The sequence below is a fragment of the Podarcis bocagei genome, assembly GCF_964188305.1.
Source record: "Podarcis bocagei genome assembly, chromosome: 13".
Lineage (NCBI taxonomy): Eukaryota > Metazoa > Chordata > Lepidosauria > Squamata > Lacertidae > Podarcis > Podarcis bocagei.
In genome coordinates this window covers 48308616-48333941 of record NC_138138.1, presented here as the reverse complement: position 1 = coordinate 48333941, position 25326 = coordinate 48308616, and the positions used below count along the sequence as shown (strand labels likewise).

At 39.8% G+C, this 25326-nt stretch overlaps 3 protein-coding genes across 3 annotated transcripts; 2 read left to right on the top strand and 1 right to left on the bottom strand.

Annotated features, from left to right (window-relative positions):
* Nucleotides 1-590: 590 nt before the first annotated feature.
* Nucleotides 591-1625, bottom strand: LOC308571863 (olfactory receptor 6X1-like; the record flags this gene model as incomplete). The annotated part of the gene is made up of 1 exon (XM_081167474.1): nucleotides 591-1625. The coding sequence occupies one exon, from the start codon at nucleotides 1623-1625 to the stop codon at nucleotides 591-593; it is 1035 nt and encodes a 344-aa protein (XP_081023600.1).
* An 11419-nt stretch (nucleotides 1626-13044) lies between these two features.
* On the top strand, nucleotides 13045-13992 carry LOC308571861 (olfactory receptor 6X1-like; the record flags this gene model as incomplete). Its single annotated transcript, XM_081167473.1, has 1 exon — nucleotides 13045-13992. The coding sequence occupies one exon, from the start codon at nucleotides 13045-13047 to the stop codon at nucleotides 13990-13992; it is 948 nt and encodes a 315-aa protein (XP_081023599.1).
* Nucleotides 13993-17513: 3521 nt separating this feature from the next.
* Nucleotides 17514-22801, top strand: LOC308571860 (uncharacterized protein; the record flags this gene model as incomplete). Its single annotated transcript, XM_081167472.1, has 2 exons — nucleotides 17514-18466; nucleotides 21823-22801. The coding sequence occupies 2 exons, from the start codon at nucleotides 17514-17516 to the stop codon at nucleotides 22799-22801; spliced, it is 1932 nt and encodes a 643-aa protein (XP_081023598.1).
* Between the last annotated feature and the right edge of the window lie 2525 nt (nucleotides 22802-25326).

The window sequence follows — 25326 nt, the reverse complement described above, 5'->3', positions numbered from 1 at the left end:
CTCATTAAGCTATGAATCTCCATTCTTAAAACTATACCAATCATAAGTCTGAACTAATCTTGAACACCAATATTATAAGTCATTAAATTGTCAGAAATAAACCAAATAATCACTTGTACAGAGATCACCAGTGAAATAATAGCAAGCAACATAATATTCAGTTCCTCTTCTTTCTTCATGAAAAATAGAGAGAAGGACCAAGAAGAAGAAGCATCTGCTTTGAGTTTATGGGTATTTTTTTAAGAATGGAAGAGCCCGATGGAATCGTGTAACAGAGCTCTTTGAATTCCACCCCATAGCTCCTGGAAACAAAGGATAAACAACTATTTTTGCAACTTTAGAAAGAAGGAGAGTATGGGTGGTATTCAACTGAGTACTACTCAAAGTAGACCCATTGACATTAACGGACATGACTGCTAGGTCCATTAATTTAAATGTGCCCACACTGAGCAAATGTTATTTGCACTATCAGGGAGAACCTGAATTACCATAAATCTTCCAAATGAGCACCCTGAGTATTGCCACATTTTCCCTTCTGTTGTTTTTTTTTTTTTAAGTTCTAAGAAATAGCTGACAATATACCCCTGATCTCAGTGACACTCCCAAGTCTTCTGAATATGCTTATTAAAGAATTTGCTGAATGTGCTTTGCAAGGAACACTGCTTGAGCAATCTCATGACCACAGAGGAAGGCAGCTGGCAAATTCTGCCCATTGCTTTTTTCGCAGCAGTTTTGAAGTCATTGTTTCGTATTGTGAAGATGAAAGGGCTTAAGGTTGGCAAAACAACACAGATCACCATGAATATGACTTTGTTGATTCGGGTGTCACCTTGGGTCGAAGGCCTCAGGTACATGAAAAACGTTGCCCCATAGAAGATGCCCACAATAGTGAGATGAGAGGAACAAGTGGAAAATGCCTTGGACCGCCCGGTGACAGATGGAATCTGAACAATGGTCTTTAGAATGCATGCATAAGAGCCCACTGAGAAGAAAAATGAACCACACATAATAATGACACTATAAAACAAACTCGCAAGCTCCCACACAGTTGTATCAGCACAAGCCAATTTCAAAACAGGTCCAATATCGCAAAAGAAGTGATCGATGACATTACCACAGAATGGGTAAGTAGTCCACACAACTATGAGTTGAAAAAATATAACTGTAAACCCTACAACCCAAGCCATCAATGATAGGTGGAAGGAGAGTGTGTTAGTCATCTTGATATTGTACTTAAAAGGTTGGCAGATGGCTGTGTAGCGGTCAAAGGACATGACGGTGAGGTTAATGAACTGAATGGCTCCCATCGAGAAGCCCATAAAAGTCTGAGTCATGCAACACATGTAGTAAATGGTGTTTCGGTCCAAGACCATGTTGGTTAGCATCTTCGGTATCACAGTTGTGCTACTGCAGAGCTCAGCCAAGGAAAAATTGCTGAGGAAGAAATACATGGGTGTATGGAGCTTGTGTTCTATGAAGACCACGGTAATGATAAGGCAGTTGCCTGAAATGGAGAGAAGGTACATCAGAAGGACAATCCCAACAAATGGCATCCTCATGCCATGGAGTTCAGGGAATCCCAGAAGAATGACTTCATTGATTGATGTAACATTTCCTTCTTCCATTTCCTTCCTTCCTGCCTGCCTTCCTTTAAAAGAACAATAAATTTAATAAAAACTGCTCATCACTACACCAGCAAACATATCTATAACAATATGTTTTGGTTAACCCATGGCTGAATATATAAATATGTGCTACGTTCAGTTACGCTGTATGAATATTGTTCCTTTTTTGCAATAAAAGCAATTAGGTAACAACTCAGAATGAATAGGAGCAGTTTATTGTTTAGTTTTTATTTAACTTTACTGAATTGCAGTAACAAAAACCAAACAATATCACAAGAAAAAAGGGGGACAAACAAATTACACAAAATAAAAAAATAAAAAGCACACACCAAAAAATACATAAAAATACGGACTTCCCTCCACCCATGTTTGACCTCCTTCCCTTAATCTTCTTTTATTCGTTGTGTTATTAGTATTACTTTGTTTTTGTTCCACTTCCATCCATTTCCTCAATATTTCTACCCTGTAAACTTTATTCATTGCATATTGATATATTTATCCCCGAACAATGTTTTTTCCCCATGTACTTGAATAGGAGCAGTTTAAATGAAACTCAGTTGGGACTGTGTCTTCTACTGCATTGGGGGGACACCCTCCCCCCCATTAGGAAAAATGGGGCAGTGCCCTACCAACCTCAGTCTGCCCTCTGCAATCCCCCCTCATGCTGTCTTACTTACATCCAGTCCAGAGGGTGGCACTACTTGTCAAATTTCTCCTCATTTGTCTCAGAGTCACTCTTATAAAAACTCAGCACAGACCAGGATGAGGACAAAACTAGAATTAGTTAGATGTGGCTCCACCTAGTGTTGGTCTTCCTGTCTTATGTCCTATGGAATCCAGTGAGCACTGTTTTCCCATTAATTTGTAAAGGTAAATTCAAGAACAAGGGGGACAGCTTCATGTTCCACATATTCTTTTCTTCTGCAAGCATTTGCCCAAATCTAGATAATACACGCACATGCAACGCACGCGCGCACACACCACACAAATACATTGACGTGAATATTAAAAGAAGAAGAAGCATAATGACAAATGAGTGTGTCACTGTAATAGTCCTAATGTAAAACATCATTCTTATGAATTCTCCTGCTCCCATCTCCACTTGTGAACTTTTCATCAATGCCACATGGGATTGCAAGAAAAAAGTCATCCAAGATTTTAATAGTTTCCCCCGTGCTAATTAAGAACACTAATTAAAAAGTCAGAAAGTTTTTTAAAAAGAAACAAGGACAACTCATCAAGCAGCAAGAATGCTTTGTTGTGTTTTTATGCATAAGATGAAAATGAAGCAGAGATTATATGTTCAAGGATTGCTGGTTGTCCCCTGAGATTGTGAGCCTCAGTTGACATCACCATGAGACCAAGTCCTTAGTGTCATTGGCCCAGTCCTGTGGAATGTTCTTGCAGTAGAGCTTCAGCAAGCAACTTCTATTTTAATTGTTAGAAACATTTTTAGTTTATATTTTATTTTATTTTATTTTATTTTATTTTATTTTATTTTATTTTATTTTATTTTATTTTATTTTATTTTATTTTATTTTATTTTATTTTATTTTATTTTGCTGTCAGGTTTACACAAATAATTTAGAAATACTAGCATTAGAAATTATTCACTCCACTTTTACAAAGCATTGTCAAACATAAACCCACACATCAATTTTATGTTGGATTGCAGTGAAATCATCAAAAGTGATAGAAGAGCTAGTTCCTCTTCTGTCCTCATGAAAAAAAGGAAAGATTAACAGACAGCAGTTTCAGCTTTGCCATGAGCTTTTGTATATGTATTTAATAAAATAACATAAGCTTAATCAGACCAAGAAAGCATCCCTGGTTACAAAAATGCTAATTAATAGACTACCTGAGGTTGCAGAAAAGTTTTTTTTTTAAGTACTACAAATTTTATCTGAGATTGCCCACACCAATTAATAATGCTAATTAATCTTTCAGAATGTCCCCCAAACACTGAGAACAGTCAGCTCCTTACAGAAGAGGCAACCAAGCCAGGTGTAAGGTAAAAGGTAAAGGAACCCTGGATGGTTAAGTCCAGTCAAAGGCTACTATGGGGTTGCGGCACTCAGCTCACTTTTCAGGCTGAAGAAGCCAGCATTTTTCCACAGACAGCTTTCCGAGTCATGTGGCCAGCTTGACTAAACTGCTTCTGATGCAATGGGACACCATGACGGAAACCAGAGCACATGGAAGTACCGTTTACCTTCCTGCCGCAGCGGTACTTACTTATTTACTTGCACTGGCCTGCTTTCGAACTGCAAGGTTGGCACGAGCTGGGATTGAGCAACAGGAGCCCACCCCGTCGCACGGATTCGAACCGCTGACCTTCCGATCGGCAAGCCCAAGAGGCTCAGTGGTTTAGACCACAGTGCCACCCATGTCCCCAAGCCAGGAGAACACACTGAGGAAAGGGAGATGGGATACAAGATTTGCCCATCCATGCAATGAACTCAAGACGCAAAGATTTGGATTGGGCTCCTTCTTCTGTTCAAGAGTTTGCTAAAGGCCAGCAGTCTGACAAGTGCAGACCAAAACACAAAACAGAAACAGAAAAGTGTATGTTCTGCTGGGTGGATCAAGTGATTACCCACACAAAGATAAGGGCAGCGTTGTGACTTTTTGATTGCATGAATCTGGGCTTTTGCACAGGTCCAGGATCCTTTTCGAATGCATGTGCACCCACCAGATCAGTGGTGTGAGATTCTAGCCTTAGCACCTGACCAGCAGATGGAGTGATGGCACATAGCAATTTCCGGTTTCTGTATGGTTCCATTTCACTGTGGGCGCTGCAGTAATAGAGACGACTGTCTTCAACCACAAGCTTCCTTATCTCTAAGTAAACGGTATTCAGGGCGTTATTCCGGGAGATGGTAAATCTTCCCCTCAGAGGCTGGTGGATACCTGTTGCTTTGCCATCTGGACTGATCTCTCCAATCCACTGAATTCCCTGGTCTCCCATTTTCCGACTCCATTGCATCCAGTACTGATCCAAAGAGGAGGAACTTTTGCAAGTCAGAGTCAAGGTCTCTTCTGGGTGTTTGATTTCTGAAACAGGCTGGATCAGGGAAATCTGGGACTGGGTAGCTGGAATCAGAAGGGTGGAAGCAATTTTTGATCATCAGACTGGCATGAAATATGTGCACATAGAATTCACATTTTTAATCATGTCTTTTGCCCCATGATTATGTACGAATCATTGTCAAATCGTAGAAGGCCATTGTGCTCAAAGTCTGGTTTGAGCTTCCCAACACTTTATCTGATGGACTGCCAATATCTTGATGGCTGGAATATGACTGCATTTTACATTTCCATAAATAAAGGAACAGAATGGTGGAGAGAGGAAAGAAAGTTTCTGGTGTTTGGGTAGAAAGGGACAGACAAGCATAAGAAGGCTACTCTGAATAACACCAAGGCAACCAAGTTATACACCTCATTTCCCAAAAAGAAATGTGCCATGCTGTTTCTGCCATCTCTGTATTCTATTTGGCGTATAGAAATACTCACCAAACAACAAGCTTATGAATATAGAGGATGTTAATAAAGTCTGCATGATAATGTGCTTATGGGCATAAGCAATTGATGAAAGCTATGTATTGGGAGGAACAATGTGCCAGAAGGTATTTGAGCAGGGGGGAAAGTACACTAGAGGAAGTATCATTTGCATGGGGATGCCTACAAGAAGATTCAGTTCACTGTTTCATATGCAGTTGTGTAGAGAATGGAAGACCAGTGAAAAATAAGAACCCAGCAGCAGATACGGATGGGCAAATCTATCATTTTAAGTTTCTCATTTGCCCGATCCAAAGTCCAATTCTCTACATTTCAACATCAGTTGGCAGGTTTGGTTGTTTTGGTGAAATTTCATCAGCATTTTAGAGCAAATTTCTCCTAAAATGCATTTTTGCCTAATCTTCATATCTTTGCAACACAGTTTTCTGTGCTATCATGCATTGGTAATGTTATTTTAACTAATATGTGCATTTCTGTACATATTATGCATGTATGTGTAGTTTAAAAGCTTTTGTACCCTGCTCTTTAGGCAAAATGTTACCCAGAGCAGCTTCCATACAACCAATAACTAGAGGAGAACTGCATTGCAAAATTCAAAGGCTAGTTGTTTTAATTCAACTATTGTTTCAGAAAGTGTAAATTAGGCAGTTCTACACTGTGTGATGATTTCCACTGTAGGGAGCTCAAAGCACACCATGGACACAATTTCTATCTGGAAAGCATGAAAAACAGCTAAGAGCAAAAGAACACTGTTTGTTTGTTTGTTTTAATTTTCTGTATGTGGTTGCACAAGTAACTTAATGGAAAATAAGAGCTTTGTTTTTTGAACATCAAATAATTTTAAAATATGCTTACTAGGCATTCCACACATATAGATACCTAGCCAAATCAACAAAGTGGAAACATAGACAAGACGTCCTTTGTGTTGCTTGGAGTCTGGGGATCTCTAATGACTATGGGAGGAAGTTGTAGAACTCATAACACAACAATGCATGGATGGGGAATCTGGGGTCTTCCAGATGACTTTAGACTCAAACTCCCATCAGCCACAACCAATAGGTCAGGAACGATGGGGGTTATAGACCAGCACATCTGGAGGGTCACAGATTCCCCACCCATGCAACAATGATTGGTTCTTAATCAGAATCTTGAGTTTTCCTCACACTCAAGAAACTAATCTACATTGATCAGTTAAAATGTTATCAATTTGTTATAAAAGTGTGACACCAGAGGGTGGTGTAGAGCAGTCAATGGAAAATTGCACATAACTATTTTTGAGCATTTTTACAGCTCTGTGTAGATGATGATGGAAAAAAATATATTAATATCCCACCCTCCCTGGCTAGAACTGGGCTCAGGGCAGCTAACATCAAAACATAAAATACATTAAGACATAAAATTCAGCAATTGACTGAAATACAGATTAAAATCGAATTAAAATCAAAATAAGATTAGATGGCTGCCCACAAATTATAACTATAGGGGTTGGGAACCTAAGTACTCACCAGGCTCAGCTATTTGTATGAGCCAGTGAGAAAAGTTAGAGAGGCCACTTATATGCAGGACCTTGTAAAAGATCCAGCCAAGATCCAATTGGAGGTCCAAAAGGAATCTCCCTGCATCACCTTCTAATACAGATCAGCAACACTCTGGATTAGTATATTTTATTTTTGTGCCAAATATGAATTGTGTTAAATCTCCCATCAGGGTGCCTAGTAGGCATCTTCTACCATGCATGACCTTGTTGGTTGTAGAGCAGGGAGTATGTACCGTATATGTATACGTGCATACAGTGAATATGTGCCCCATCCTTATAGTACACATGTGCTGTAGACCTTGACTGTGTTTATGTTTTGTAATTCTTTGATTTCTGCACCAACAGTTTAGCAGGTTTTTTGCTTTGATTTGCTTTCTCTGCCACTGAGTTTCCCCCAGAGGGTTTTTGACTGCCTGTGCATGTAGTCTTGCCCTGTGTGCACCTTGCACAGTAATATACAGCTGTGTCTTCAGCTTTCAAATTGTTCAGCTGCATATATGAAGTGCTGATGGAGATGTCCACACTGATGGTGACTCGACCTTCAAGAGACTCAGGATAGAATGTTTTGAAGTTATCCGTCCGTGTAGTACCGACCCACTCCAGTCCTTTTTCAGGGGCCTGTCTAACCCAAGAAATTGAGTACCTGGTAAATCCATATCCAGATGCCCTACAGGTGAGTTTCATTGATTCTCCAGGGCTTTTAATTTCATTAGCAGGTTGAAAAAATTGGATTTGAGACTTGACATCTGTGGATAAAAAAGAGAGAGATTATAATTCATTCATATACTCTGCTGTCTATGAGAATAATGTACTGACTATTTCTTCCCATTCTGCCAGACTTGTCTTTTTATTTAATTTATTGTCTAAATTTAATAGAAGCTAGTAAACTGGTGCTCCTTTTTCCTTCAGTCTCTTTTGAGACTGACCAAACATGTGCAGTATACATTTCCTAAATAAATAAATAAATGCAATATTTTTGCTGTAGCATTATCCAACCAAACAATCATTGTTTCTCCAGTATAAATAATAGTGTGGTAGATAAATACTTCCATGGATTTATCTAGCTTGACAACTGCCATGACCAAAAAGACCAGCAACATTTTGGTGTATATTTTGACCTAGGGCTCAAGCAGTAGGGAATTGAGGTTCCTCGTGTCCCGTATAATATCTGTCATGTCTCTCTTCATTGTCTTCTCCGTTATGTATCACAACATTTTCAGAATCTTTGACTGACAAACCAAAAATATAATTTAGGACAGATCTTTCACTGGCCATCTCCCTTACCTGCTAATGTTGCTGCCCAGAAAAGAAGACACAGTGTAAAACTCATGGTTTCTGTTTGCAAAGGCAAGAGGATGATGCCAACCTGCTGGCCCAAAGCATTGCTTTAAAGGTTTCTAGGAAAGGAAACATAGATTTCTAATTTGCATATGGACATTACAGTGGCTTTAAAAAACAGCTTTCTGAGACGTTGTCTCTGAGCAATTGTATGTCCCATCTCTCCCCTGTGGAAGCTGCTATCTTTTGTTCTACATACTGTAATTTTTTGTTTCTATAATGATGGTTCTTGATTTTACAAATTTGTATGTTTTTAAACTTGAAGTCACGTAGAGACTTCCCTGTCTTGGGTGAACAGCACATTTGATGAATTTAGCAATAATCAAACAATAATCATTTTGAGAGCCAGTTCTTCTAAATGGGAAGATACACATGCGGAATTTCCTCAACACAAAACAAACACCCAAGATCATCCATAGTGTTAGTTAGTTAGTTAGTTACTTAGTTATTTGTGTGCATTTGTGTGCTGTTGTGTGCATGTTCCCAAACTGTGGTCAGCTTTGGTGTCGTGATCCTGCTCTGGATGTAGTTGAGCAGATTTGCCATAAATTCTACCCATGTCAGGATGTTAAGAGCAGGAAGTATTCAAGATAGATCAAAGACTATTTATGTACGCCACAGCAGCAGCGAGAACTTTAATGGCCCCAAAGTGGAAGTTACAGGAGGTACCTACGATTGCTGAGTGGCAGGTGAAGATGATGGACTTTGTGGAATTGGCCAGACTGTCCTGCAGGATTTGAGATCAGGACAATCAAAAATTTCAAAGGGATTGGAGTAAATTTATTGTACAGTGGTACCTCGGGTTACAAACGCTTCAGGTTTCATACACTTCAGGTTACAGACTCCACTAACCCATAAATAGTCCCTCGGGTTAAGAACTTTGCTTCAGGATAAGGACAGAAATTGTGCTCCGGCGGTGTGGCGGCAGCAGGAGGCCCCATTAGCTAAAGTGGTGCTTCAGGTTAAGAACAGTTTCAGGTTAAGAACGGACCTCCAGAACGAATTAAGTACTTAACCCGAGGTGCCGCTGTATATTTGAATAACAATTGCAAAAATTTGAAGACACTAGCAGGATTGAAATAAATCCTACAATGTGGACAATTGATGGTAAAGAGCTAAATTGCGAGATTGGACTTGAAAGCAAAAAACCTGCTGAAGGGAAGCATGGAAGTCGCATGTTCGGCAGAGCTGAAAGTTTTTGTGTTTGCGATTATATTGTCGAAAATATTGTTTAAGGAGGAAAATAATAAAAGCATTTTTAAAAAAAGAGTAGGAACTAGTCAGATTAGGCACTTTTTGGCATAGTTTCAAAAAAATTTGTGGAGTATTTATACTGGAGGAAACCATTGTGGACAACTCCCACAGTGATAGATTCTCATTAATATGCATCTGGACAAATCTCAGAGGAACATCTCCTTGGGGATAATGTGGTGGTGGAGGGAGATTTATTTAGGCTAAAGAAAATGATTATTACAGGAAGCAAGGGGTCCCCCCCCCACTTCAGATATTGGAAAACATGAAATGATTTAAATTATCTGCTCTACTAAAATGCTTGTAGTGTTGTCACTAGAACAATTCAAGAATGAAGCACATCACTGCATTGAATGCAATGTTGTATACACGTATATAGGTGAGTGGCTTTGTGAGAGGCAATGTGGTGTTCAAAGGCAGAGGGGCAGATTTGGGCAAAGATTTCTTTTATGTTTGCTAATTAGAATGATGGTGTTGGAACCTCAATGGTAATATATTTCAAATCCCTGCTGATGCAACAAATCTACTGCTACAACATCCCTAATAGGTGTCGAACCAGCTGCCACTTAAAAACCACTGGCAAAGGACAGCCCACCATGCTCCAAGTCTTTCTGTTCAGCTCATACAGTCAGGAAGTTCTTTTTAATGCTTTGTTAGAATTATTCTCACTTGAACCCATTGGTTTATGCCCAACCATTTGCAGCAACAGGAAACAAACTACCGTAACTCCATCATCTACCCCAGGCATCCCCAAACTCGGCCCTTCAGATGTTTTGGGACTACAACTCCATCATCCCTAGCTAACAGGACCAGTGGTCAGGGATGATGGGAACTGTAGTCCCAAAACATCTGGAAGGCCGAGTTTGGGGGTGCCTGATCTACCCTAATGCATTTGCGCAAGCAGTTTGAGGAAGAGGTGACTATCAGTTCTGGAACAAACGAATACAAAAATTAAAAAATACGGCTAACCCTTTATGCTTATTGCACATAACCAATGCAATAATTTAGAATGCCAGATCATGCCTTCCTTCAAGTTTCTTGAGCACTACCACCCACTAGTGGTCATGGAATATGAGAACTCATGATATATCAGCAACTAGCTGAGCTTCTGGTGAGTGACAAAGTCTTTCTCATCCCAGTGGGTATATTAAGGTGATGTTTAGATTTATGCTCAGTGCCAGTTCCAGGAATCAAAGCAGCTGAATGGACACGTGTGAGGTATAATATTTCAGCCTATATGCTATTCCAGGCTGGTCAATACCAAATATTGTCTGCTGACGTAGGATATCAAATCTTCACAGTCTAATTCACTATCAACATTTGGAGATGCATTTTTAGACTCTCTCTCTCTCTCTCTCTCTCTCTCTCTCTCTCTCTCTCTCTCTCACACACACACACACACACACACCTCTTTGAATTGTGAGTTTTCTTCTTCCAAATCAACAATTCTGTTCGCTAAATTACATTGGCAAGTGTATAAGTTTAGCAATCCCAGTTAGAGGAATAATAAAAAAGTGTACAAGAAGGAAATTCCTCTTAATGAGGTCCCTGGAGGATATTATTATTTGCTGCTGCTTCAAAACAAAATTCATTGCTTGGGGGGGGGACATTGAAAACATAAGACACACATAAAATAACTCAGTTCCAATATGACCTTCCTAATACTGATACTGATAACTGGTATTATTTATCATGTCCTCATAAAATCTGCACTGATTATCTTGCTGTCACTTACAATTTGAATATATCTTCTTTCGTGCCTTGAGTTTAAAGTTTTAGGCTCAATTAAAGAAATGTTGGTGTGTCTTGTTTTTTGTTTATTATCTAAGGCAAACATCTTGCAGTTGAAGGTCTATAGGCTGTCTGAATAGAATTATCCTGGCTGATCTTGGCCATTTCTTCATATCATTTATTTCATGTTCAGTAAGTACATTTTACCTACTATGCCTATGCTGTAGTTTACTTGGAATGTTACCAGGATCTGACACTGCGGAGATTTTGTCGTGCTGCAAATAAACCATGACAGCAGGGAAGGCACAGAAAATAATATATGCTTAATTTGAACATAATTCGACTTAGTTACAGGTTTAGTCACATCAGGGCAAAAGAACTTTTAGAAAACAGAGCAATTAGGGAGCGTGATTTTATATTTATCTTTTTTCATCTTAAAGCAGATTTCTTACACCACTGTTTCTGAAGATCAGTTTGGAAGTTTGTGGGTAGTGTCTGGAGATGGAAGGATCTATCAATTACAGTTTCATTTTATTTCATTTCTCCCTCTCACTTTTTAGAATCTTAAGTTCAGTTCTCCGCATTATGCAGCAATACAATTTTAAAATCTCAGGAAATTCATCAGCATTTTAGTGCAATTTTTCTTAATAAATACCTTTTTTATACACTAATGTACGCCTTTTTTGCAAGTAATTTCCCCTAATAAAAAGGATTTTGTATGTTCTTCCCCACTAACATCTTCACATTTTATACACTTCCCCAATAAAATGCATTTTTATTAATATTGTTTGGTTGGATAACTGCATTGCAAAATTTAGATAAGTGTGAATTTGGATTGTTCTGATTGAAGACTGGAGATTTAAGCAAATTAAGTTCTGCTTTCTCCTAAAGTATGTTTATTCATCTGGATGGGGGTGGGGACCATACCATTTTCCCTTGCTTGTTATTGCTCCACCAGGGCTAGAAAAATATTAAGCAAACTTATTATTCTGATATGAGCTATAATAATCAAGCAGACATTGATGTGTCTATCTTGGTGGAAACCAGGAAGGTTAATTTGTGGTTGTACATTTGCTAGTGAAGGACCTTGCACAATTTTTGACATTCATTTAATTTCCCCAGACTGAACAAAATCAAAATCTAAATTTCTCTTTCTCTTTATACATCATTCAAATCCTGCCTCAAAAATGAATTCACTGGGTTGTCACAGGGAACCTTCATCCTACTTGCAATACTCACTTTAAAGGGTTGTTGTATGGATTAGTGAGAATGCATGGAATGTAATTCCATGGATCTGTACTAGGAGCAGCTGGTATGGTGTCCTCTTCCCCCTCCTCCTTGTATAACATGCCTTTTGATTTAACATAGGGATACTTGAGCCTGTTCTGAAATTAAACTAGAAATCTAAGCAGGATGATGATATAGCTAGTTTGTTAAGTATAATCGTATAATTGACACCAAAAGGAGGAATGCATTTCTGCATTACTGCAGGCTTTAATGATTTTCCAAGGGGCTATATTAAGCTCTCCAAACTTCTAGCTCAGTTGATAACTAACTATTGTTATTCTCTGCTAGCTAGCGTGTGAGTGTTTAACCTTAGATCAGGTAACAAAGGTAACAGGTTGCAAATCTCCGTTTTGAAAGGGAGTTCCCAGCGAGTGTGGAAGTAACATTGATAATGAAGCTCACTCCAGAAGCACATAACCTCAAGTTGTAATGAAGGCTGCAATGGGGGAGAGATAGAGTTTTGACCTCAGTCCTGTTTAAAGTTATTTTTAAAATAATGAACCTGAACATCACAGAACTGTTTAGATGTATAATTTACTGTTGTTGTTTTTTGCTCTGTTTTGAAGAAAGTTATGCAGGTAAAGCTTTGAATCAAACTTTTGGGCCTGGGCAATCTTTAATTCCAGAAGGAATCAGTTTTTATGCATTCAGTCACTTCAAGCTGCACACTGCAAAGGTTTGCTGTCTTGTTCATCTTTTCCCCCATGCTCTTAGCAGGTATAGAAAGGAGTCGGGCAGATGAGTCTTCTTCAAGAAATGCCTCAAACAAATCAAACTGTCCTCACTGAGTTTATTCTCCAAGGATTTCCAGGTTCTGCAGAGCTGCAGAAGTATCTACTTGTTCTTGTTCTGCTTATGTACATCCTCACTGTCACAGGAAACATCCTGATTGTTTTCATCATCATCCATGATCACCATCTCCACAACCCCATGTACTTCTTCCTAGGGAACTTCTCTTTCCTGGAGATCTTTTATGTCACCACGCTGTCGCCCAAGATGCTGGCCAATTTCTTGGCAGAGAGGAGGGCCATCTGCTTCTACTGTTGCATCACCCAAGCCTTTTTCCATTTCCTTCTTGGGGCTACTGAATTCTGCCTGCTTGCCTCAATGTCCTTTGACCGCTACATAGCCATCTGCAACCCACTGCATTACAGCATCATCATGAATAGCAAGCTTTGCCTGCAGTTAGCCTTGGGGTCTTGGCTGGGAGGTTTCTTCACTGTCATAGTGCAGACCATCTTGATCTGCCAACTCCCATTTTGTGGCCCCAACCTGATCAACCATTTCTATTGTGATGTGACCCCATTGCTGAGCTTGGCTTGCTCTGATACCCACCTGCTCGAGCAGATAGTGTTAGTGGGGTCGGCCCTTCTCCTGTTCAGCTCCTTCTTACTCACTGCCATCTCCTACATCTTCATCATCTCCACCATATTGTGCATCCCTTCTTCGTCGGGGCGACAGAAGGCTTTCTCAACCTGTGCCGCCCACCTGACGGTGGTGTCCATACAATATGGAACAGTGATGTTCATGTATGTGAAGCCCAAAGCAAACTCCTCTCTGGAGGTAAACAAAGTGGTATCTGTGCTGAATACAGTTATAACCCTGCTCCTCAACCCTTTCATCTACACCCTGAGCAACAAAGACGTCAAAGAAGCTTTGAGGAAGGCAGTGAATATTAAAAAAAAAAAAAATCCACTGAACTGATACGGAGTGACTTGATTTGATTGCCATTTATTGCCAAAGAGTATTAAAAATATATAAAGTTGGGAAACTGCTTGCCTCTGTCTGTGTCAAAAAATAAAAAATAAAAAATTCACAATCGTAAGCAACACTTTCAGAAGGTCTAGGCATCTTTTGGTCTCAGAGGATGGTGGTCACCTTTGAAGGTGACTCGGAATTTACAACTCATCCAAAATGCAGCAGCTAGACTGGTGACTGGGAGTGGCCACTGAGACCACATAACACCAGGCCTGAAAGACCTATATTGGCTCCCAGTACATTTCCGAGCACAATTCAAAATGTTGGTGCTGACCTTTAAAGCCCTAAGCGCTGCTAATGTTCCTTTTGAAGAGCTGGGTCCTTGCAGAGTCCAGCTGGGTCCAGCAGGTGCTTGCAGAGGTGGAGGCAGCCAGGTACATTTGCCCCAGGTCTTGGAGGACTAAGCTAGCCAGGAGTGGGGGACAAGGGACTAGCTGCTTTTTTTGTTTGAGTTTATAATAGTATTATAACAAGATTCCCATGTCAGGTCTCAGACAAGCCAATGGTCATAGATAATGATAGGATATTTTTTTTTAAAAAAATGTCCAACTAAGTTTGTTCTTGGTATGAGCTTTTGTGTGTATGCACACTTCTTCAGATAGATAATGATGTCTGTAGTCTACCACATCTAGAGGGAACTGGAAGGCCCAGCCTTTCTTGGAAACAGGCACTGCAGGTAAACTCAACACAAACTAATTATTTAAATACAGTAGACAGGGTGTCCTATTTACTCTTCAGTCTCAAGGCCCACATTGCCTTTCTACTCTCATTCATCTCTACAGAAAGTTCCCTCTTCAAGTAGTTCCTGCACACCCAGGAACTAACTGTATACACAGGTACAATGTGTTGACTACTCTTTGCCTAAAAGATGGCCACTTATTCACATTTCTATACTTCTACTCTGGCAAGGCACCTGAAGGCACTAAACTATTAGAATCATAGAATTGTAGAATTGGAAGAGACCCTGAGGATCATCTGGCCCAAACCTCTGCAATGAAGGAATATGCAGCTGTCCCATACAGGGATCGAACCTGCAACCTTGGTGTTATCAACACCATGCTCTAACCAACTGACTGGTTACAACCACTTGTATTTTGCTTTGTTTTTAAGGAAAGCATTGAAGACATTCCTAAAGGATGATTCCAACAATGGTGATTTGCCATGAGACTTAAATAGATCTTCCGTGTTCATAGGCATTATCATTCTCTGGGCAACAAGAAAGGGGGTTTTTAATGGGGGGGGGCAAAGCACAAGGGAGAGCCGTTGTGTTCCTGCCTTGCATGTATGATCAAGGCAGGAAGCATCTGGTTAGCAGTTTTTGGAAGCGGGATGCCCCCCCCCCTTTCTGCTGCTCTGATCTAGGGATGCATTTTGTGGTCTTCCAGCTTTTACTCATCTCCCATCTAGTCCAGTACTCTGTTCTCACAGATGCCTATGGGAAGCCTGCAAGCTAGACAGTACTCTGCCCACCTGCGTTTCCCAAGAACTGATATTCACAGGCCTACTGCCTCTGGCAGTGGAGGCAAAACTCAGCCACCATGGCTAGTAGCTGCTGATAGCCTTTTCCTCCAATAATATGCCTAAGCCCCTTGTAAAGCCATCCACTGTTTCCTGTGCAAGCAAGTTCCATATTTTAATAATGTGTTATGCATTCTCTGAGTATATGGTGCTAGCAGTCCAGCAGCAGCAGCTCCACAGCATTCAAACCCTCTGTCTTTCTCCAGGCACTTGCCAAGGAAAACACATCTTAAGTTCCCCAAAGTGCTTCTCTGCCTCTCTCAGGTGATTTAATTTCCCTAGTGGGAATGGTTAGGACTGAAGTACTCTTGCCCATATATTTAAACTGCTCTTGTAAACCTGCACCAAAGAACTTCATTGTGCTCTACAGGAAGCAGAATGCAAAAAGATATATGCCTGAAGTATTTGTTCTTTTTCTCCTCATTTCTGCGCATATACAGGCATCAGAGCAAGAGGCAGACAGTGTTATAGTTCGATAGCATCTTTAGCTGCTATTAAGTATCATGCTCTACATTGCGCATATTGTTTTTCTCATTATTATAAGTGCTTTGAAAATAGTGGATACTGTACAAATACTAGAATATGTGACAATGTTTTCCAGGAAACAAACAGAAAATGTTTACTCTGAGAACCAGTCGGGATGTGTAAAATTGTGAGTGCCCTCTTTCTTTTTCAATCATATGATGATGTGCGGTTTATTTTTCTACATCGATCAAGTGCTATTTGTTATTGAACCAACAAGGTGGTTGCAGCACAATGGGGTGAGTGGTGAGCCAGTGACCCATATTTTCATTGATTGTGCAAAGTTATTGGTCAACTGCAAAAGCTTTACTCAATTGATAGTCCAGTCATGCCACTAAAGGAACTGAGTGGCAATGTTCGAAAATCTTACAGCAGAAAACAAAAGGAATTAAGTATATGCTTTACTTCATCTCCATCGATTGCTGTAACTTTTATGTGTGAATGTTTTGAGGTTCTAAACAGCACCATGTCTTCAGAGCCACAATCTCACACCTTCTTTAAAAATAATAATAATGAAGTATACACTTAATCCAGATCATTAAATGAATATTTTTTTTTTACAGAGCCATATAAGGTTTTCTGCCCAAATTGCAAAACTAAATCTGAAATGCAGTTTGCAATCTGGATTTGACCTTTTATTTTTCTTGAGTCCAAATCTGACATTTTAAATTATAATTTCAAAATCCCTAAAGTTTACTTTAAAGTGAAATCATATAGTTCAATTATCTACATGAGTGGAGGTGTAAGGAATATATGGAGAATTATGAGTTTTGTTCTCCTTAGAAGGAAGGCTAAAGTGGTATAGCGAGACAGGGCTTATGATCATAGATTCATAAAATTGTAGTGTTGGAAGGAACCAGAAGGGTTATTAGTCCAGCACTCAGCAATGCAGGAACCCTGACTCTTTTCCAGAGAATGTAATTATTTCTTTGTGCTGTATATATGGATAGTTACAGAGGACAATTTTTCTTTGGAGACTAATAGCATGGGTGGATATTGCCATTGCATCTGCTTATGAGCATTTCTATTGGCCTTTAAGATCTGTGAATTGGGTATGTGCCAATAGATAGAATCTAGGGATAGGGAAGCAACCCAATTCAGTTCATGTTAAAATGCAAGCTTACTATACTTTCTGAAACAGTACATGACCCAAAACACAGCCGTCCTTCATAATCTGTGTTTCTCCCAATTTAGCAATGCCATTCTCCAGTCAAGTAAAACATACAATAATGCATATAGTGGGGAGAAGTGAGCATGAAAATTTATATCTTTAAAAAGCATGCAAAATTGGTTTTGAAATGTGAAGAGGCTAGATAAATGAGAAACAGAGAGAACCAGAAATTGACAGATTCACCCATCCCTAATAGAATCACCTTCTAGATAGAGCATCTCTCTGACCCGGTTTTGTAACTCTTTCCTATGTTTTAATGCAGGTGATGATGGAAAACCAAACAGTTGTGGTCGAATTTATTTTACTGGGCTTCCCCAGCATCCAAAAGGTGCGAATTCTAGTGTTTGTGGGTGTCTTGGTGATCTACACCTTGACTGTCACTGGGAATATTGTCATCGTGGCCACTGTAGTCCATGACACCACTCTACATAAGCCAATGTACTTCTTCCTTGGAAACCTTTCATTCTTAGGAATCATCTATGTGACCGCGACCATACCCAAACTTCTGGCCAACTTACTTTCAATCAAGAAATCAATCAGCCTAGCTGGTTGCAAAGCTCAAGCATTCTCCCATTTTTTCCTGGGGGCCACCGAATTCTTCCTTCTCACCGCCATGGCGTATGATCGCTACATGGCTATTTGCCACCCTCTCCACTACCATGCCATCATGAGCAGTAAGGTTTGTGTTCAGCTGGCTTGTGGCTCTTGGCTTGGTGGCTTGATGACAGTCTTGGTGCAGACGATTCTAGTGTTCCGCCTGCCTTTCTGTGGCCCCAATATCATCAATCACTTCTACTGCGACGTTGGACCATTGCTGAAGCTGGCTTGCACCGACACTCGCCCCATAGAGTGGATCGTCTTCATTGTGGCCACCATTGTGGTCTTCTGCAATTCCCTGATGACGGTGGTTTCGTACATCTTCATCATCTCCACCGTGATGAGAATCCCGTCAGCCTCTGGGAGGCAGAAAGCTTTCTCCACTTGCATTGCTCACTTGATGGTTGTCATCATGCTGTATGGGGCAATCATCTTTATCTACGTCAGGCCAAGCGGACATGCCTCTTTGGGTTGGAACAAGCTGGTATCCCTCCTAAACACCCTAGTCACTCCACTGCTGAACCCTTTCATATATACACTCAGGAACAAGGAAGTGAAAGATGCCCTGAAAAAGGGATTCACCAGGAATAAAGTATTTGAGGACAACAAATGGTAAATGAAAGGAGGATTATGTACAATGTGGATGGGATTGGGTCTAGTGGAACCTTTCACTGGGAGATGTACAGAACTCAGAAATCGCATCTGATCAACCCAGATACTTGTGCTATTTTCCCCAGGTATGGAGGTGTCAGTTTATAATGGACAAGAAATTGATAATGAACAGTAGGCACCTGAGGTTTAGGGAATATACTATTACTGGGGGGGGGGGAAATACACATGTGCTATGCCTGAGAAATGGGACATTAGATCTTAGCACCTTCATATACATACCCACTGTGACTATGAACCCAGTTAGGTGGCATTGGGCAACTCACTCATAGCTCAGCATGGTCCCTTTTCATGAAATGGGGACTTACTTTATAGAGATGTTTCGAAACTGGATGAGAAATTAAAGATGTTGGGAGCTGACAAAATGTGGGCAGAATAAATTTGTGGCAGAAGCGTAAGGAATAGTTCGAATTTTCATGTACAGTTGGATATATTTTTTTAAAAAAAATATCAAATTGTGTTGGATTGTCAAATTACTGTTGCATTCTTTGGAAGATGAATGGAAAGAATGGCCTACAAAGATCACATAAAGCATTTTTACTTCTTTATTGATAGATCATGTTACACACAAAGCATATACGACTGTGGGCAAATTCAACTTTGGCTTTCTTAGTGTGAATGATTATTTACTTTTGTGCTATGGTTGTTTTCATGCATTTTTTACAACTTTTTTTTAAAGTGAAATAAATAAAATAGAACATATTAGGTTGAATTCTTTTCCATAAAATGACATGAATAAGGGAAGATCTGTGTGACAGGAGATGCCTGGAAGTTGTCACCTCCTAAATCTTATCTAGAAGGAGAGGTATATATGCTTCCAGAGATGGATTGCTCTTTATCAAGGGAAAGACAACTGGAATGGTCACCAACACCAGATGTAACATTAAGGACTATAACTTTAAGGAATTGTGCTTGAGCTAGATTCTCTCTCCTTCCTCCCCTTTCCTGTTTCCTTATGTGTCATGTCTTTTTAGTTTGTGAACCCAATGGAGGAACCATCTTAGAACTTACTCTGTAACCTGCTCTGAAAACATTTTTTTTTTAACTAAAGGGTAGGGTATAAATGCTGTTAATGAATAAAATAAAAAAATGAAAATCTTTTATAGAATGTTGCAGTTTCCTCCCTGCACTAAGGGTGTGCTTGTGTGAATGTGACAGTTGTAACATAGCCATAGGGTGGCCCTGGCAAGGCTTCAGTGTTGGATATGATGACTTGTGTAGTCTAATGTGGTCATGGGATATTTGGGCAGGTTTGCCACAAGTCAATTCCAAAGTATTAAATGATGCTTCTCTAATTCATGATGTGTATATTGCAGCAAGAAAAATAGAAAATGTGTGCATTTGTGTATTTCCTGATTAGTAGTAAAAGCCTACAAGATCAGATCAGAATTCACCAGGTGATTCCTAAAAGCTAATAGCAATGAGGATGTCAGACAATTATATCAGAGGCGTTTGATGGTGCCTGCCTTAACTTATGAAATACTTCACATTATGGGAACGTCTGAATGGGTTTTTAGTCCTCATCCTGTAAATAGAGCATATAGGCAAAGATCAGCAAAAATTGGAAGCTAATGAGATTGCAAAGAAAGTCCTCTAATCCTCTAAAGTATTTTAGCTGCTTTGGGGTTTTTTCTTTTATGAAATAAATAAGGTAAAAAAATAAATCATCAAAAGAGTTAATTGTGTCTGGAGTCCTTTGGATGAGTTTGTTTTCTTCTTCAAAAGAGTTGATCCTTCACAGATAACATGCCCTTGTTGATTCATTTCTGCATTAATTTTCTGCTTTGTGGAACAGAGAAAGTCTTCACTATATTTCCATCTTGAAAACTTATGCTATTGAAAAAGCTCTGAGAGCTAGAAATCTTCCACAAATTGGCCCCTTGATGATTATGAAAGCTCTTAAGGTTTTTAAATCTCTTGGGTTTGACAAGAATCTGAAATTGCCCTAAGATGCACTTGACAGTTCCAAAACCACTGAGAGTGGATGTTTGTGTCTGAATGGACAATTTGAAGAGAGAGAAGTGACTTAGACAAGAAAGCAACTCTTAAACTCAATATTTCGTAATTACTGACTAACTGGAGATAACCTATCCGTACTTCAAAAAAAAAAAAATCAAGATCCTTAGTTACTTTTAGGGTGGAGATTATTTGCATTGAAAGCAAATTGCATTGAAAGCAAATTGCATTGAAAGCAAATTACTTTTAGGGTGGAGATTATTTGCATTGAAAGCTCTTGTCCCTCAAAGTTATCTGGATGTTTTGCTTCAGATTTAATTGGTAGAGCCAACTACATCTAAGGCAACCTGGTATTACTTAATTATTTTATTTCTTAAAATTTATTTACCATTTGATTGTAAAACCAAAACCAAAAAATACTTCATATCTATTGTTTATGCCTCTGCTGTTCCAGCCTATTAGTATGCATTTATTTATTTATTTATCAATGCATTGATAACCTGACTTTTAACCATAATTTCTGAGGGGCTTCACAACCCTTTTTTAAAAAAGCAGAAAAAGCGATACAATATATAAATTAAATTCAAGTTAAATTAAGGAAGCATTTGAACATCCAGTTTTGAGCAGTATGGAAAATACCATTAAAAGGACACCTAGTTCCCATTAAATATTGGGGTGTAAGAGAGAAGTGTCTCCTTGAGTCACATGAGAGGGTCCAAAACAAATGTGAAAGAAAAGGGGGTTTCATTCCATTTAGAAATAGCAGCATTTAAAATATCTAACAAAGTGGAAGATGTTCATCTCTCTGCTTCCCTTTTTTCTCGATCCTTTTTCCATTTGTGAATCTATGGGACTCTAAGAAGCTTCTCTGAATCTTTTGTTAGTACCACTCATTTACTAGCAGTCATCATGACTTACTAGGTTTGAAGTTGATCATATCAATCAACAAGCCAAGGAGAGCCACGTCAGCTTAGTAGGATGTCAGTCAGTCCTACTAAGGTGAGTTGTTTTCTAAATAGTATTCAGTAAAAACTGCCTGCTAACCAGAAGGTTGGTGGTTCGAGCCCATCCAGGAATGGCTGTGAGCAGGATTCCTGTATTACAGGGGCTTGGACTAGATGACCACCAGAGTCCTTTCCATCTCTATGTTTCTATGATTCTATGAAAAGGCTAAACAGCCTTAGAAGACTAACAAAAAAAAATTGTGCATGAGCATTCCTGGGGGCAACTACCTTTATCAGCTGTGTTCATCAAATGAAGGTCTTAAAATATATTTGCTAGAATAACATGTGGTTCTGATGATGCAGCAAGAGCTCAGCTTCAGTTTGTTGTTGTTTAAAAAGTATGTTCCATTGCAGAGGGCAAAGAATGGATCCAGAGACCAACAACCAGTCATCAGTGAAGGAATTTGTTTTCCTGTCTTTCCCAGCCCACCGTGAGGTTCAGATCTTCTCCTTTGTGGTCCTGCTTTTCACATACCTGCTCACCCTCATGGGAAACGTGGTCATCCTCTCCATTATATGGACTGACCTGCGACTCCACACTCCTATGTACTTCTTCCTCAGTAATTTGTCTTTTCTGGACATCCTATTCACTACTGTGATTGCCCCCAAAATGCTGTCCAGCCTCCTGGCTGAAAAGAAAACCATTTTGTTCACAGGCTGCATCACTCAGACATATTTTTATTTCTTCCTGGGAACGGTGGAGTTTATCCTCTTAGCAGTCATGTCCTTTGATCGGTACGTGGCCATATGTCATCCATTAAGGTACACCATCATTATGAATGAACATGTGTGCTTCCTTCTGGTTCTGGGCTGTTGGGTAGGGGCTTTCCTCTCAGTTCTTTGCCCTACAGTTGTTGTCTCCAGACTTCCATACTGCCGCCACAACATCAACCACTTCTTTTGCGACATTGCACCTCTGCTGGAAGTAGCCTGCGTGGACACTCACTTCATTGAGCTCCTTAACTTCCTTCTGTCTTCCTTGGTGGTCCTCAGCTCATTGGTGCTCACTGTGGTCTCTTACAGCTATATCATCTCCACCATCCTGAAAATCCCATCTGTCCAAGGGAGGCAAAAGGCCTTCTCCACCTGCGCCTCTCACATCACTGTGGTCACCATCGCTTACGGGAGTTCCATCTTCATGTATGTCCGTCCAAATCAAAGCTACTCTCTGGCTTTTGATAAGGTTGCTGCCATCCTGACCACAGTGGTGACTCCTCTTTTGAACCCTTTCATATACAGCCTCAGGAATGAGAAGGTCAAAGAATTTTTGAGGGAAGCCCTAAGCAGGACATTTTGCTCTAAGGAGGTGGTTTCCTGATTCAGGCTTATGTGCCATTTCTTCCCATGTAAGGAAGTTAAGGACTGGGAATACTCTTTTGGACTTTGGAGGTTAACACCTTTGGAGCATCAGTTTAAACACATTTACCTGGGAATATGTACAACTGATCTCAATTGAACTTATTTCACTGGACATGCATAGGACTGTACAGTTTGGGAGTTACAGTATACCATGAGATTTAAGATCAGACAGGACTATAGCTGAATACATACCATACATTTAAAGCACATGACTTCCATTAAAGTGTTACACCTCACAGAGCTATAATTCCCAGAACCCTTAACAAACTACAGTTCTCAGGATTTTGAGGGGAGAGGCCATGAGCTTTAAATATGCTGTATACGCAGCATCCAACATTTACTATGCTATCTGTTTGACTCACAATCAATGTAATGCAAGGTTTTGCATTGTCAGCTCCACATCTCTAGAACACCCTTTTGCTACAGACACATCAAAATACTCCAGATGCCCTCAAATTCTTGTTTGGCCTAGCTTTTAACAATTCAGATTAAGCAGGTTAGGGTAAAGAGCTGGTTTCCATCAAATATAGTATGTTATAGAGCTGATTTGCCAGTACAGCTATTCCTAGGAAAAATAGCCAGGATGAGAGAGAGAGATGAGAGAGAGAGAGAGAGAGAGAGAGAGAGAGAGAGAGAGAGAGAGAGAGAGAGATTTGGTCTCTTCATGTATGTGAGACCCAATTTTCATCCCTTGCCCTGCATAAGCTGGATAGCGGCAGTCTTAAACATTGTCCTCATGCCAATACTGAACATGGAAGTGAAAGAGGCTCCCAGGAGTGTGATATTGAAGAAGACAGAGTTCCTTAAAGAAGTTCTTGAAAAAATGTGTTTAAAATTGCAAGTGTGATGCTTCCTACCTATTGCTACTAGTAGCACAAGAACGGGGGGCCTTCTCTGTAGTGGCCCCCCCATCTATTGAATACTCTCCCCAGGGAAGTTCGCCTGGAACCTTCATTATACACCTTTAGGCGCCAGGCAAATATGTTCCTTTTTTCATCAGCCTTTGGTTGATCTGACTGACTACGCCCTTTTAAAATGTGTTTGTTTGGTTTTTTTGTCGAGGGGTTATTGGGTTGTTATTTTCATATTGATTATATATATGGTGGTTTTTATGTTGATTTTGCATTGTGAACCACTCTGAAACCTTCTGAGTATAGGGCAGTATATAAGTTCAACTAAAAAACAGTACTACTACGAACACCAGCTCCCTCGGCCTGAAAACAAGATGAGCACCCCATCCCATAGTCGCCTTTGACTGAACTTAACTGTCTAGGGTTCCTTTACCTTTTTAACTTACTTTGTGCTACTACTAACTTCTCCAGTGAAAGAGAAGGTGATATGTGGGTTACCTTTTTAGAGGAGGATTCTGAGAAATATTTTTTGGATGATGTATTTGGGGCACATATAATATTAAAGCTGCAATCCCAACCCCATTTACCTGGGAGCAAGCCTCACTACATTCCATGTGAATAACATCTGAATAGGCATGGTTAGAGCTGCAGTGAATTTTCAAAATGGCAGTGTGTTGTTGTTGTTGTTAATTGTTTATTAAGGTCAGTTTTTTACATCATGCACAAATGCCAAGCAGTTTCCTTTCATTTGTGGAATGATTTGCACCTTTGTGTACATGTCATTTAGTGAATACCATTTGATTCCTTCAAACTTGTGGCTTTGCTATTGGAATTGTCAGTTACTACTGGAAGCCACTGTGGCTTCTCTTTGTGTACTCTAAGACCCTCTGTATTCAGTATATACACATTAGAGGCTTAAAATACAGCGAGGTCTCTTTCAAGCTGCATTTTCATGTACACATCCAAGATGTAGTGAAGATATCTTCACCCAACATGCATTGCCTGTTTGGTTTCCCTATCTTTGCCACACACACACACACACTCCCATGCTGGAACTCCTATTCACGAAACTGCCTTCTGCACATAGATGCTCACCTATGCATGCACAACAGCTGTTTCAGATGAACAGACCTGACTTAAGTACAATGTGAGCAAGAAGTAAGTGATAATGTGTACAAAACTAGGATTGCAAAAATAGGAAATTGATTGATTGATTTTTGCAAATGGGGAAGTTAAACCCCTTATTGAAATCCTCCTATTTAAACGAATGAAATGTTTAGTTTTGCCCAAGTGTGGCCTTATGTTGGCCATATACACTTCTGAGAACAATGGTTTCCTTGGATCATTCTGTGTTTCCAGATCTTAGACAAGAAAAACCACACACACATACCTGATGCAGTCTTGTTCTGATGTTTATATAGCCCACCTCTGTAAGTTGTGCACTAGGGTGAATTTCATATGATCAAATATTTAACAGGCATACAGTCTTGCCGAAAAGAGGGAGTGAAAGGATCAGCTGAAAAAGGCAGTATTCATGATTTGTCTAATGGCCCTTATTAAACCATCAAACACTTGATAGGGATGTTGGAAGATGCATTACAATGAGTCAAACCACAGGTCTACTGAGATCAGT